At 37.9% G+C, this 16,512-nt stretch overlaps 1 protein-coding gene across 1 annotated transcript; it reads left to right on the top strand.

Moving 5' to 3' along the window:
• Window positions 1-14,807: 14,807 nt before the first annotated feature.
• LOC149202398 (uncharacterized) lies at window positions 14,808-16,217 on the top strand. The gene is made up of 2 exons (XM_089399967.1): window positions 14,808-15,021; window positions 15,226-16,217. The coding sequence occupies exons 1-2, from the start codon at window positions 14,835-14,837 to the stop codon at window positions 15,942-15,944; spliced, it is 906 nt and encodes a 301-aa protein (XP_089256093.1). The 5' UTR covers window positions 14,808-14,834; the 3' UTR covers window positions 15,945-16,217.
• The last annotated feature ends 295 nt before the right edge of the window (window positions 16,218-16,512 follow it).

The raw sequence follows: 16,512 nt of genomic DNA, 5'->3' as shown, positions 1-16,512 counted from the left end.
GTGGTTGAGAGGGAGGGTATATTACCTCTCAACATGCAGAGCCAGAAGAAGTCCCAGATGATTGTGGAGGAGCCACGATTGGTACAGCAGCTTCAGGAGGTTGTGGAGTAGCCACAACAAGGGAAGCTGAGAGGAGATCGAGTAGAGACATCTACTCATGCAGAGACCTCCAGTAGGGGGAAACTTTGAGCCAGGTGGGCTGAGGGATCGCATGCAACCATACCTCCAGGTAGGAGGTGGGGTGATGTGGATTGATTGTCCCAAGGAGGAGGGGTAGGATCCTTGAGGTACCCAACCTCTTGGATGAGACCTTACTATGAGAGCCCTGATGTGGAGTAGCAGGAACTGATTGATTGGGTATAGACAGATGTGGATGGAGTGGCAGAGAGCGATAGTGCAGGGAATCCCAGGACAGCGCATAGCATGCAGGCTGTAGCAATGCGAGAGGCACAAGTGTTTTGCACAGTGCTAGGTGGCACAAAGAGGTGTGCAATGATGCGAGATGCATGGTGATGTTGCAGTAGCGCAGATGTCAGAGAGGGAGCACTTGTCAGCAGCAGGTAGAGCTTCAGCATCAGAGTATGTTCCTAGCCCAACAGAGTGGTCAGTTGGGAGTGTTTTTGTTCCAAGTGTTGTTGGAGCAAAGTGGACCGGGCAGATGTGTTGCATGCAAAACATTCCAGAGTTACAAGATCGGGTTTGAGAGGAAGCCTTTCTTGTTGAGAGGGAGTGTTGAAAAGTGTGCAACAAGAAATGCTTATTGAGAATGCAACAAGATGATGGAGCTTAGTGGAAAGGAGTCGCCTTCACTAAGTGGGCCCGCAGGAAAAGTATGGTGCAAAGTCTATTTTTGGATCACAACAAGAGTGATCACAGCGAGAGTGATCACAGCAATAGTGATCACAGCAGGAGTGATCACAGCAGGAGTGATCAGAGTCTATTTTTAGACTGCTAGTCAAAAATAGAAAAGTCAAATATTATTGTCTCATAATAATATTTAGACTATAAATTTTATCTTATCCTCTTGGAGCACTTCAGTTTGAGCTACAGATGTGGCACATGCATCTGTCAGAAGGAAATACCCTTTCTTTGTGAGTCAGTTGAGCTATTGCATGCAGGACATCAGTTAGAACTCATGTGGTTGAGTTTTGTGGAGTTGGATGAGCAGTTAATGGAGTTGTGTTCATTTTGACTTAGTTGAACTAGTTGTATTTAGTCTAACTGATCAATAGACTAAGTGATGAGTTGTGTGAATTAGTTATTAATTAATTCACTAATTATTAACTCATAATGCAACTGAAGAATGCATCAGTTAACTCAGTGCATGTACAGTTCAGTGGAGACAGGTGTTAGAGGTTAAGATTGCTATGAGTTGTGCATGAGATTGTGCACATGCATGGGATTGAGTTATGCCAATGATCTCTGTGTAGTGTGGGCCAATACCAAGTGAAATATAGCTTGTGCTCACGTGATTTACAGTGTGGGTGATTTTCACAAGGTAAATAGGAGTTTGGATCAGCCATTCTAATTCATTCTCAGCATGTATTGTGCAGTGGAGGCAGGCAAGCAGCGGAGGAGATTTGGAGATCAAATCTGAGTTGTATTGTGTGTAACAGGTGGAGATAGTACTGAGATAATTGAGAGGAGTATTGTACTATGTATTGTTACATGTTCTCAATCAATATAATATACAGATAGTTGGGGTTTTTAGCAAGATGCTTTCCCCGGGAAAATACTGTGTTGATATGTGTGATTGATGCTTCTATGTGTGCATGTTATTGTTTCTGCTTCTGTAAATTGATGATCAACGTAGAGGAGGTTATGTATTATGCATGTTTTCCGCAATAGTGTATAATCAGGATAATCTCTGTTGAATATGTGTTTATTATTCAAAATTTCTACATTTATTTATAAGCAATAGATCATTATGCTTTGACGGGTTTTTGTTTCTGTAGTTGTGCAGGTACTTCTCAAGTGACTTAAGTACGGGAAGAAGCAACGGAATCGATCAAGGGAGATAAGGAACAAGTGGAAGCTACAAGTAGGTTCTTTGTTCTCTTATTTTATCTATTGTTTATAGGAAAAGTTAAGATTACTTTGTTCTTTGTTTCTAGATTAGCTACTAGATCTAGAGGGTTAGGCGTTTGTCCAAGAACACTAAATATTCCTGAAACACCTATTCATCACTATTATTTTCTTTAGAAGGACATTTTGACAAAAAATATCCTATTCTACCATAGTGAAAGTATTTGAATGGTAACATACCTTTATATTTTATGGATCCTCTTTATAGCTTTCTCACGAAGTTTACTTCCTTTTCATCTGAAATTTGGTTGGAGCATTCATGGTATTGATGTTCTTTTGACTTATTTGATGTTTTGAAAGTAGCTCCTCTCAAATTTTTTTCTTTGTTCTCATCTCATAAGTATTAAGTAGTCCATGGATCCTTTCCATGGTCAATTTGTCTAATTTGTTCATTTCTATTATGACAAACACTTTGGCATCAAGTGTAGAAGGAGGTGATCTCTTCATTTTTTGTACTACTGCAATATCATTAATCTTATCGCCTAATCCTTTCATTTGTTTTACAATCTCATCCACTTTGAGAAAGAAACTACCTATATTTTAATCCTCATTCATTTTTAGGCTTTCATATTGCATCTTGTAAATGTCGAGTTTGGAATTTTTAACCTTAGTATCCCCTTCATAATTTTTTACCAATTTGTCCCACATTTCTTTAGCTCACTCATATTGCATCACTTTGAAAAATTATGAATTTACAAGTATATCTAAGATTGCATTCATTTCTCTAGCATTGCATGTGAATATTTTCTTACCAGCTTCATCAGTTGGAATGGTTATTGGGGTTTGATAACCCTCTACCACAACTTTTGAATTTTCCATGCCAAGTGACATTAGGTAGGTTTTCATTTTGATTATCTGAAAAGTGTCCCTTTGAATAAGGTAGGATTGATTGAGGAGAAACCATCCTAAATTTCCATTGTTCTTACAAGATATCCCTTCCAACGGTTAGGTTTTTACTAAAGGAACCTTTAATTGATACCAATAGTTGAATACTAAGAGGGGGAGGTGAATCAATATTCTTATTTCGTCAAAACTAATTAGGATTTCCACTTCAACATTTATATTTTTTCGATGTCGTAAAATAAGAAGACAATAATAAACCACACATAATCAAATGAATACATAAAACAAAAGATATTTAACATGGAAACCAATACAAGAGAAAACCACAAAAACAATTTCCTCTTTAGAAGATGATTGTAGGAGCCAACCTATAGTTACAAGGTTTGCAAGCATCCACTTGTAGGGGACTCCTATCCCTTTCAAATTTGTAAGCTCCAACCTGTTGGAGACACCTAGCCCCAAAGATTTGTTGGAACCCACCTATACATAACACTTATCCTGCCTTGATTTGAATATTATTTGTTACAATTTGAGTTATTTTCTATTTTCCTCTTTCTCTACTCCCTTAGAAATTACTCTAGTTATTATAGTTACTCAAAAAATGTATTTATTATACCTCTCACTCTTGTTGTCCCTCTTACAATTTCATAATGATTTAGCTTAAGCTAATTTCTCTCTCTTCTTTGTAAAGTCTCTTAATATCTCAATTAGTCCTCCTTCACATATCCATTGTATCAACTACATCACTAACTGTTAAAAATATAATTATACAACATGAACTTTTCCATGAGTCTTACCTTTACCATGGGTATCAACCCATAGTATCTACCCATGGTATTGTGCTTTGACTGAGTCTTGTTCTGTGCAACTTGATAGCACAGTGGAAAATTTCTCTTTACACAGAATATATTATCTTTTGTTTATATTGAATGTGTCTTCATCCAATGCAGTGGCCTATGTATCTTCACCTTCACTTGTGTACAAAAACACAACTCTGCATACTAGAACCTTAGACTCACTCTCTCCTCTTCCATGGCGACATGCCAGTAAATCTTGGGATTGGATTTTTTCTTTATGTGAGCACAATTTGTGACCACTACCCAAACTCCTCAGACAAAGGATTATTACGCTTTGATTCTTTCCCAACACACTGATGAGCCAATAAACCAATAGCTCTCAAGGCTAGAATCATTGATGTCTATGACCACATGCTCTAACTAGCAGCTTAACACATTGAACATCAAGGTTCTTAAGCTATAGTTTCATTCCACCTTATCAGTATGCAAAGGCCCTAAATCTCTTAAGTGTTACATATTTACCTCCACATGATTTGGCGCCATGACCGCTGACTATTCCCTATTATATATTGGTATATCAGTTCTCCTCCTTTCATGTTGAACACTAATGTGCCAATGTTTAAAGGCCAAGGTTCAGATACTGAAGCTCTTAGGTTCTATCACTTAGCACCTCATGAGAGAGGGATATGACCTAGAGCTGGACTCTATCAGATATTAGATCTACTGACAGGATGTTCAAGAAATCTGGTAACCTATAGTTCAGTATGGCCCACCTTGCTACATCATATGCTATTATTTCCTGTCACATAATTTGTTACATCCAATTAGGACTTGTCATGTGTCCAACTGTTAATGTGTACTTTCCATGTGTCACCCACCATTGGTCCAAACAACCTTCCAATTCTATCAGAAACACCTACTACATGTCATCAACTGCTACTACACATCATTGTCTTCGCCACCTATCATATAGGTGGTTCCACATCACACCACTTCCATGTCATATTAGGACTGCTTACGCCAGAAATCTCTTATTGCACGTCTGTTTTAACATCACAGTACTCGGATAGCATGCTAAGTGTAAGGCCTTCATGCAGCAGGGCGACGGCGGGCGATCGTGCACGAGCACACGGGCGGGCACGGGCGCACGGCGGGTGAGCGCACACGACGGTGCGACATTTCTGCAAGTCATATGCGACGATAAATGACACAATGCAACAATAATGAATCATAATACGACTAAGTATTATGTGGACATATTATATATATAATATGGAGGTTATATATATACGCATGGAATTATAAAACAATAAAATATGAAGACCGACATAATAAGACATATGAAGAACCATGGATAATAAAATATAATGGAGCACATGCATTAAAACCATATGATACGAAGGTTTATACATGTTGAAACATGAAACATAAAATATAATATTATGTGGAGGACTTATAACATAAGTCGGCCTTAAAGAGAGTATGTATGATATGAAGTGTATATATATGAGGAGGATGCTCCTCATTTGTACCAAGGACATTCGCTCAAGATCTTCGCATAAAGGGGTAAAAGAAGTGCGCAGTCTTAGGTGGGTGAATGCGCATATCTCATGCGCATTGGGCTTGAAGGAAGTGCGCAGTTTATCCTAGTTGAAGGTTGGCAAAGAGTGCCATTGCGAGTGGATTCTTGTACCCAGTTTTATGCAGGTTTTGTAGGGAGGTTGAGTGGCTCGGGTGAGCACTCTCTCTTGTGCAAGGGTGCATGGAATGTTGTAAAAGGCAGGTGGCCTGTCTTTTGTAAAAATTGGTTAAGTGTGAGACTTGGTTCAGCCAAGACACACTTGTTGTAAAATCTGATATTCTTGACATAATATTATTGTTGGGCAGACTGTTCGGGGAGTTGCCCCTCCCTTTATACTTGTATTGTTCTCAGTTTATTGTTGATGGTTAATGAATGAGAATGTTCTTTGTTGAAGTATAAAGGATAACATTTTATTCGGTTATAAGAACACAAGTTAAGCAAGTTTATGTTGGAATAGGCGTAGCCCATAAACGTTAGTATTGTTAAAAAGAAAGCGTTCGGTGGTGCCGCACCTCGCCAGCACGGTTGCAAGACTACCGTAGGCTTGGGGGCGTGACAGTTGGTATCAGAGCTCGGTCGGAGCTGGTGACAGATGAAGATGTCTATCTTGCAGAGATTGGGTTATACATCCTTGAAAGAATTCAGAAGAAGTCTACTTGAAGAGTCAGGAAGGATAACACAAGAATTTGAAGAATGTGGCAAAAGGATGTTTGAAACAAAGAATACTCTCTGTACCTTGATTAAGGAAGGGGTTTCCGATATGGAGGAAGCTCTTCGACTTGCAAAGGAAGTAGAGTTGATTGAAGCTGAATTCGAGAGGCTCAAGATAAGAAAGAAGGAATTGGGACATCTCATGGCCTTGAAGAAGGAAGCTGAGAAAGAACTTCTTCAACCCGGTTGGACAATGGAACAAGGTGAAGTTGCAGATTGTGCCATCAAGGAAGAGGAAGTCGTGATGATCGAGGATGTTGAAGACATGACTACGATGAAGGATGAACTTGAGGCTGATCAAGTTGAACCAGGATCGTGCAGTTTGTCAACATGTATGGATGAGGTCACTCACATGGAGGAACCTCATGATGATGAAGTAAGTGATGATACTTGTGTTTCATTTGGGCATTTGGGAGATGGACCGTGTGCAGGAAAGGGCAAAGTCAGTTTGCCAAGGCAAGGAGACATCTTACCATGGATGACTATGATGGAACCTTGTATGGAAAAGCAAGGATTGTCAACTATTGCAGAGCTTGTTGGGGCTACTTGTGACCTTATGGTTGAAGGTGCAAAGGCCCTTGACAAGGGTGGGACTTGATGATCGTTGTGGAAGATTGAGTCATGCTTTAGCCACATGGAGAATTGGCTAAGTGCCCGGCATGACTCATGGACAGATTGAGGAGGGCACACACTTGTGATGTCTTGGGTGGACTTCTCATGGCCGAGACCAAGAGCAAGTCTTGGTGGACACTTTGGTGGAGGAGCTATGGTGAAGGGACTCATGACATGATGATGGGATGGTTGAGTGACCGAGTTCACTAAACCGAAGATTGAAAGACTTGGATGGACTTGTGAGCAGCTATGAAGTATTCCTACTACATGGGGAGCTGAGGCATTTTGTATGCTTGCTGAGGTATTGGTTGGGGATGGTTTATGGAGCTCATGATGACACGAGATTGTTGTGACTTTTAGGGACTTCATATGGTGGACTTGGAAGATCTAATGCATTGAGGAGCTGAGGTCAGGAGACTTTGATGCAGTATGGGATGCATACTTTCAAGGTACATGTATGGGCATGGCTTGGAAGAGTGACTTGATGTAGAAGATCGGTATGAGGCACTTTGGGGTGATGGAGTTACAACGATGATGATGATGATGCTTTGGTGAGACAAGTGCATACTTGTTTCTATGGAGACTTGTGGGATGGCACATTGCAGATGATGAAGGGGCTTCATGAACCTGGATGGGGCACATCAAGAGTCGGTTTGATATGGACAACATGTTGCAGATGAGATGGATGGAGTTTCCATGAACCTGAGCATGGATTATGGATGGTGAGCTTGGTGGCAGTGGTCACTAGGCCGAGACATAGTGGAGAAAGAGTCTCTACATATGTTGCAAGGATGTTTGCCTTGTGTAGAAAGGTCGACATCCTGAATGATGATGATCTTGGTGGAGAGCTACCGAGATGGTATGTTGTCGAGGACGACAACGATTTCAGGTGGAGGAGAATGTAAGGCCTTCGTGCAGCAAGGCGACGGCGGGCGATCGTGCACGGGAACACGGGCGGGCACAGACGCACGGTGGGTGAGCGCACATGACGGTGCGACGTTTCTGTGAGTCATATGCAACGATAAACGACACAATGCGACAATAATGAATCATAATACGACTAAGTATTATGTGGACATATTATATATATAATATGGAGGTTATATATATACGCATGGAATTATAAAACAATAAAATATGAAGACCGACATAATAAGACATATGAAGAACCATGGATAATAAAATATAATGGAGCACATGCATTAAAACCATATGATACGAAGGTTTATACATGTTGAAACATGAAACATAAAATATAATATTATGTGGAGGACTTATAACATAAGTCGGCCTTAAAGAGAGTACGTATGATATGAAGTGTATATATATGAGGAGGATGCTCCTCATTCGAACCAAGGAACATTTGCTCAAGATCTTCGCATAAGGGGTAAAGAAGTGTGCAGTCTTAGGTAGGTAAATGCGCATATCTCATGCGCATTAGGCTTGAAGGAAGTGCGCAGTTTATCTTAGTTGGAGGTTGGCAAAGAGTGCCATTGCGAGTGGATTCTTGTACACGGTTTTATGCAGGTTTTTGTAGGGAGGTTGAGTGGCTTGGGTGAGCACTCTCTCTTGTGCAAGGCTGCATGAAATGTTGTAAAAGGCAAGTGGCCTGTCTTTTGAAAATATTGGTTAAGTGTGAGACTTGGTTCAGCCAAGACACACTTGTTGTAAAATCTGATATTCTTGAAATAATATTATTGTTGGGCAGACTGTTCGGGGAGTTGCCCCTCCCTTTATACTTGTATTGTTCTTGGTTTATTTTTTATGGTTAATGAATGAGAATGTTCTTTGTTGAAGTATAAAGTATAACATTTTATTCGGTTATAAGAACACAAGTTAAGCAAGTTTATGTTGGAATAGGCGTAGCCCATAAACGTTAGTATTGTTAAAAAGAAAGCGTTCGGTGGTGCCGCACCTCGCCGGCACGGTTGCAAGACTACCGTAGGCTTGGGGGCGTGACACTAAGGGCTTGATCTTGTGCAGAGCGGTGGAACATACCATTACCTCTACGCAATCTTTTCCTCCGCACAAGCTTTTTCTCTGCACTTAACCATAACCATTCCATACTTAATATTGATTTCTAAGAAGAAATTCAAAGGTATAAATTACCTTATCTAGTGGAATGCTCATAGCCACAAGCTCAAAGACATTTTTTATGGTAAACATTAATAAAGGACAAATCAAGCATACAAACAAGAAGTTAAAGGATCCCCTACAATATTCATTTAATTAAGGGAATGTCATGAGATTTTAGTTGTGTAATAAGGCTTATATGAAACTATCCATGCCATCATTGATGAATGCATGAAGCTAGGTAACACTTTCTAGCAAGTTAGAAGGTGAAATAGTAGATATTTCATTCCTATATTAAGGTAATATAAAGCATTAAATTGAGGTATCACTAGCTCAATCAATTTCTTAAATAAGCACACAATCAAGGGTTATTGGTAGAGAAAAGAAACCACCAATTGAGATGCTTATACAAGTAGTATGAATCCTCAATTAGCCCCAAGGGTTATCTCAATTGGTTCAGTTCCTTTCACTAAAGCACCTCACTATTAGTAGGTCACAGGGTCAAATTTCATCGGCATCTTCAGGGTTAGGCTCTACTAATAAGTTGGTGGGATGTGATCCATTTTGGGTTGATCTGCCCAGATATTTCCTTGGAAATAAATAAATAAATAAAAAAAATGAATCCTCAATTGATTTATAGAGCTGAATGAGAGTTAGGACCTTTGTTGAACTATAAATCTTGATCAACATCCCTTTTGTATAAAGTAGCCAAAAATAAGTTAGAGGCCCTATTTCTAATTGAAACAGTGATGTATAAGAATATTATGTAGGTTTTAACCCCGTATAGAAATTACCTGCATACGAATTCTAAAACACATAAAATAAACAATGTGATAGCATAACACATAAAACACATATACACAGAGATTTCCCCTGTATCCCAAAACCGAGACTACCAGCTTGATTTTTCATTATGTTCCTTTCAATGTTACAATACATATTTATACATGCCAAAGCATCCAATAACATGGACCGGAAAACCATCGCGTCCAAAACCATGGACCGAAAACCATCATGTCCAAAAACATGTGCGAAAATCATGCACAAAACCATAGGTGGGTCCGCCCAACCTAACATAGGGTCCAAAACCAAAATTTCCCAAGGCGCTACCCTGGACCCCATAAAGTGGGGTTACGAGTACCCCTCAAACCCCATGTGACCCCCCCTCTAACCCCCCGGTTAACTATGTGGGCTAGTCGTGGAAAGAATATAACACAACCCAACATATTGATTGGGCTATTTTCTTAACCTATAATGACCTTGATTAAGAATTTAATCATCACTCAACTGAGATATTTAGAAAATTCTTGTTTTGCGCTTGATGGAGTTTTATCAGAAACCTTCACTAAGCTAAATAATTCAATCGAGGATTTTAAATCTTAAAATCGAGCTCTCTCTACAATATGATTTAGAGATCCAAATTTCAATTGATGAATCCCCTTCATCTTAGGTGGGAGTGTTGATGACAATGGATTTACTAGTAAATCATCTATCAAATGGTGTATCAATTTCATACTTTCTTCTTTTATCCGTAGAAAATGATGTGTAATTTTATTCATGTTGAGGAAAAATAAAATTACATTTTTCATATGATATAAAGCATTCCTTTGAAAGATGTCTCTCGGTACATAGTTAACAAAAAGAAACATAAAAATTGATGCACATACAATATGAAAAGTGCAAAATATTGATTGAAATTTTTCACTTATCCGATATTCTTTTATATAGACTGGATTATTATATTGTTTTTCATCCATATCGATGCATTCGAAATGGAACAAGTGGAGGAATCAGCTCATGGGACCATTTTTACCAGTGAGACCTAGTTTGGCGAAATGAGGTCTGAAAACTTCCAAGAGCATTTTGATGCATCAAATGACATTTTTTGGAGGGTAAGACTTTATCAGTTAAGTGCATCACATTTTCATGTTGTTCTACACACAAAGATATTTCCAATGGCGCAAGAAGTGCATCAATCAAAGTCCATATGCAAAAGTAATGCCACTCAAAAGTTGACCTTGTTATTTTCACACCTATATTTGGGACAATGTCGCATCAACCCCCAATATTCATGGAAAGGGGGCTAACCACATCATTATGATGTAAACAACTCTATAAGTGTCTATATTGTAACTCTAGTTAATAGTTGATTTAGTCAAACTTAACCACTAGTAGGCATTCCATTCTTTTGAGAGCATTTTGTTCCATAATTAAGCAAATATAACTAGGAGAGATATGATGTAGTGCACACAGAGAGGATATGTGCACTATAGAAGCGCAATTTTCCAAACAGAGAAAGAGAGCAAAGTGACCTCAACTTCCAGTTGGGTTTCCTCTCGAAAGGGTTTCCAAAAGCATATCTTGTGTCTTATGTATGTGTGTGAGCTTATTTTTTTGTTCTATAATTTACTGCATAATTTTCATTCGCATGCATGCACTAATTACAGTTAAATCTACAGGTCCTAAAGTTAATAAAACTGTAATAGTATAGAATCTCAAATTTTTAATATGATATTATCAAATTTGTTGTGACGAACTGTTGAGTGGAATATTCATGGTAGTTTGCAGATCATTTTTATCCTTCTTTTTTTGCACTTTGTGTCAGCCATCCAAAGATAATTCAACAGGAACCATTACCAATTATCTACCTTCTTCCAAATGGGGATATTCTTTATCAGAATCTAAACTCTCAAAAACATCGACTCTTTTTTCCCCCAAGCCCATCTGATATCTGCAGGTCAACACAGGTTGAGCCTTGTTGAAACTATATGATTGTTCATGTTTATATCAGAGTATCCTCTTTCGGTTGATGTCTAGGTTGAGCCTTATTATCTGCATCAAATTGGGTTTTGTTATTCTCTTTGATTTCTTCTTCTTCATCCTCAAAGAGAGAAGCTCGGAAAACTACCATCCTTTTGGCCGATTTGGTTGCCTCTCTTCTTTTGGGTTCCTCTTTATAATTCATGACATTAGAATGTTGTATTCTCATATTCCATAGCTTGCAACCATCATAAATTATTATTCTTCAAAGTTATGTGATCTAGAAGTCCTTTGTTAAGGTCTATCTTGACACATATTCTAGCAAAAGTGAAGAGATATTTTTCTGTTCTTTCCCTGTCCACTTTTTAAAATTTTCCCAAAGTGTTTCCAATGCCTTCAAAAACTTTGTGATGCCAGAAAGGAAGGGGAATTTGGAACCTGACCCATATAGGCATGGTTTTGACCACCATTATTGTGGCATCAAACTTTGGAAACCATGGAGTGATGAATAACCCAACATTTCCCCCAAACCATGTCCTTCGTATAGAAAAAAATCCATGTCCTTTTGTGTGTCAAATTGAACTATGAAGAATCCTTTGGAGCATAAGTATATGTCAGAATTTGGTGTCCATGAAGTGAAAACCCATTGAAAATTTGCTTAAGGTTTTGGCCAAAAGCCATTAAATCTACAAATGATTGTCTTTTTTGAAGAGAAGAAAACAGAGTAGATGCCTCTAGATTATTAAGCACCATAGCCAAGGTTTGTTCCATTTTGTCTACTATATAGGGACCTAGAATATTTTGGCTTTGTTTTGCATGTCCATAAGCCCTCACTGGGACTACTTCCATGAAGGAGACAAAGATACCATTTGATGTCTTGGCCCCGGGAGCACCCCCACATAGTCTAAAGTTCAAAATTATAGATGAGTTTCTTGTTATATAGTTATCTTTGAGCAAGGAGAAGTCATGGAGGACATTCCATTTATATTGCAGACATTGAAACATTTAGGGAATGCCCTATATTTCATCAATGGATTGTTTAAGAGATAAAATTGAATCTGAATTTTTTGCCCACAAAACAATTGATCCCCCCGGGCCCCATATCTTTGATGAAAATCTAAAAATGTTTTTCTTTTTCCTATTTTGTCTGAAAACAGGGAGATATGACAGGGGAACTTGACCCCAGAAATAACAACGTCCCCATAGTCTTTTGAGCCAAAAACACAGTGTATTTCCATATATTTCACCTACAAATACGATAACAATGATGGATAAAGGAATAAAAACCATGGTACCTAACTTGTGTTTTCCTCTCACCCAAGTTGAATGTGCTAGGCCTCCTTCAAGATAGATAGAGAGGCTCCTGGAAGTGATTTTGAACCATAAAATCGTCCATGTCAAATTCTCAACACTAGAGGCTTCCAATGGGTTGGACCCTCCTCTGTTTTCACCACCCATTTGATCCCCAGTGGGGGCAATAGTCATATCTCCCCCAATGAAAATCCACTCACATCTATTGCCTCCACAGAAAGTAGGGAGAAGCACAGTTGAAACATGTCATGAGATGAGGAGAGCATCAAGAGTAGAATCAAGCGTGGTAGCGGCTCCAAACTTGATGTTGCTACGAAATGAAAACCTAACAGATCGCTCCATCTCCACTTTCATATCGCTTTCATATTTTGAATTTCATATTATATTTAAATTAATTAATTTTCTTTTAAAATTTAAAATTTGTTTCCATAATTCTAAGAAGAAAAAAAAAGGACTTTTATTTTTTGAAAATATCTAAAATGCCTAGAGAGGCATTTTGGTTTTCTTCCATAATTTTAATTTAATCATCATTAAAAAAAAAATTGACTTTTTTTTTTTTAAATATCTAAAATGCCTAGAGAGGCATTTTAGTTTTCTTCCATAATTTTAATTTAATCATCATTAATTATTAGGTGGAAGGTAGAGATTTAACCTCCATAGAATATGCACTAATATTCATAATGGTATTCATATATCAAGAGTTAAGATTTATCTCCGACTTATTTATGCTTTTTAGTTAATTTATCTCAAATTAATTAATTAAAGAAAATGTCATATCAACACATGTCATATTGAGCATGTGGTATTGATAAGTCATAGTATTGGCCTATGGTATTATAACAATAGCTCTTTACAAGTTGAGAATTTGTCATGGTAAAGCAAAGATGAATTTCCATGATTAAAAATATTGTTACATATTTTTAATATATATAAAATTATAATTTAGTTAATTTATGTGAATATTTTTTTAAATCTTAACTCTATAAAACTTATTATACATGAGTGAGTGTTTTAATATTTATAATATATTAATATGGGTTAACATTAATTTATATAAAAAATGCATATATATATATATAAGCTTGCAATGATAATAAAATATAATTTTCCAAAGAAGCTAAAGATGTTACAAAACATTAAGCAGAACTCAACCGCTAAACTAACCCAAATCTAAACCGATCATATTTAAATAAAAATTTAAAGAAAAAATGCTATACAGAAACCAAGAACTCTCCCCCAAATAGCGATGTATATAACAAACCATATTACTCCAATTTAGCACATCCGCTTATATCAGCGCTATGTGGCAGGTCAACTATATGGATCTTCGAAGTTATCAGTATCTCGGTATGCACGATGACAGGTTGATAATTGGTGGACAACATTTGGTTTGGGCCACGTGGGATAAGCGCATTCGCAGAATCGGTAATAGCAAGGAGTTGTTGAACTTGCGATGTTTCTTGTAACAGGTGGCGAGGATTACGTGGAGCAATGGGAAAGTGGCGACGATAACGTGGGACAATCCACTGGTTCGATTATAATAATTAATGATTTTATCAATGTACTACCTGAGATAATTTTCAGAAATAACGAACGTATCGAAGATTTCATCAAAATGGTAAATTTCGTTACGCAACAAAGCTTAGCCCACGTCACGTAATGGTAGAATTGACTCTGCAACTCTGTACAGCTGAACAGCTAATTTGAAAAAGTTTACAATTGAAAACCAAATCAGAGAGATTGCAAAAATGTCAAGTCTCAAAATAGAATGTTTGTATATACATGGAAAGCTCTGCACGTGGAGCTTCATAATTCTAGTTGCACGTCGCTCTCTGTCTGGGAAAGTCATTTACGTGAATGCCATTACACAAGAAAACCCGCACCAAAGTTGAAAATTGTTTTTCTAGATAATCCACCTATGGACAAGAAACCTACTTGCTGCCCAACTATGACTTTCTTAGCATTCATTTTACATGGCAGCGCAACTACCAAAGAAAATGTGGAGTCCAGGCCACTATATATACGCACTTGTTCTGTCGAATTGAATATCATCAGCTATCATGGCTTCCATTAACAGTAATGTGATATTAATGACTGTTCTTGGTTTTTTCATATGCTACTTATCTTTGGCTGGTGCAAGTACTTATGCAGAGCAAGAACAGGATTCGTCTGTGGTGGTTGTGGGAAAAGTGTTCTGTGATACATGTTTGGAGAACAGGCTTTCCGGAAATGGCTACTTTGTATCAGGTAGAGTTTTATGTAGAGTTTTATGCATAAAGTAACCGAAAAACAATGAAAATTTTCTCAAGTATTTTTAGTTTTTTACCATTTTCATATTACAGATACTCAAAATTATAAATAACACATAAATAATTTAATGGTTATATATAAATATAAACCATTTAATTTATATCGCTGTGCTATTCCTCTCTCTTTTGGATGAACGACCAGGAGCTTCGGTGGCCGTGGAATGCGCTCTCAACAGGAAAACGATGACCCTCTCTATTATAGGAGAAACAGACGAGAATGGAGAATTCAGGGTGGAACTTCCTTCCAGTATTCTTCAGTCTGCTGATCAATTGAACAAGTGTTGGGTGACTCCACGCAACAGCCCTCTCGTCTCCTGCAATATTCCCTCGACAGCTGCACCCTCAAAGCTTACGTTACAGTCGGCTTCCAATGGAGTTGTCACGTACAGTGCAGGCCTGTTCAGCTACCGCCATGAAACTGTACCTCCATCCTGTTATTCGAAAGATTTGTTGGCCATGATCCGGGGACGAGAAATGGCCGAGAAGGCCGATGAATCTTCCAAAGCAGGCCAACAGACGCCCACAATCCCTTCGTTACCTAAGCTTCCACCAACTAGCCTTCCCAGTGTCCCCCCTTTTCCTAAGCTCGCTACTCCTCCACTCCCTAGTGTTCCTCCACTACCCAAAGCTCCTCCACTACCCAGTATTCCTCCGCTGCCCAGTGTTCCTCCTCTACCCAAAGCTCCTCCACTACCCAGCATTCCTCCGCTTCCCAACGCTCCTCCTCTCCCCACAATTCCTCCGCTGCCTTCGTTTAGTATTCCTCCATTTCCAAAACCTACCATTCCAGGCTCTCCTCCCCTTCCAAACTTCCAAGTCCCGCCGTTCCCATTTCTCACCCCACCACCTCCTGGTCACTAGAAGAGCCCTTGATTTTTCAGGTCTCAGCAGTCTATAACATATAGTTATCGTTTATATTGTTGGATGGCTCTTATTCATTCCTTGTTCTTGTTTACTTCATATAGCTAATAAGGGTTTGGTTTCGAACCTAGGGTTTGGTTTCAGGGTTCGATTGGTTGTTTGCGTTTTATATATATATATATATGTATTTGTATTTGTATGTATGATTCTTCTTGTTTTTGGCAATAAGATTATCATATATATTCTTTCATTGTTATATAATATTCATTCTAATCTGCTGTGATATATTCATTGTCGTGGTAATTAGTGATTATTCCAATGAACATTACGATTTTGTAGTGGGAAGATTATGAATATTTACTTAGGTTTTATTTTAATATTGAAATTTTGGTTATAGTAGTTAAGTTTTAAGATTTTGAGTGTTTATAGTGATAAATCTATACTTATTATAAAAATACAATTAAAATATTTTTATAATCAAATTTTAAGAAAAAATTATGAATTTAAGATATATCACAAACCAATTCTTACCACTCAAACATATTAAAACTGAAAATTAAAAAATTAG

Source organism: Pinus tabuliformis, chromosome 2_1 (assembly GCF_031772625.1).
Source record: "Pinus tabuliformis cultivar Carrire ecotype Pingquan chromosome 2_1, CPIR1, whole genome shotgun sequence".
Lineage (NCBI taxonomy): Eukaryota > Viridiplantae > Streptophyta > Pinopsida > Pinales > Pinaceae > Pinus > Pinus tabuliformis.
This window is presented reverse-complemented; position numbering and strand designations above follow the sequence as displayed.

Coding starts and splice junctions, on each gene's coding strand:
- LOC149202398 (XM_089399967.1), top strand. CDS start 14,835: ATGGCTTCCATTAACAGTAATGTGATATTAATGACTGTTCTTGGTTTT. Junction 15,022..15,225: donor AAATGGCTACTTTGTATCAG/GTAGAGTTTTAT, acceptor ATGAACGACCAG/GAGCTTCGGTGGCCGTGGAA.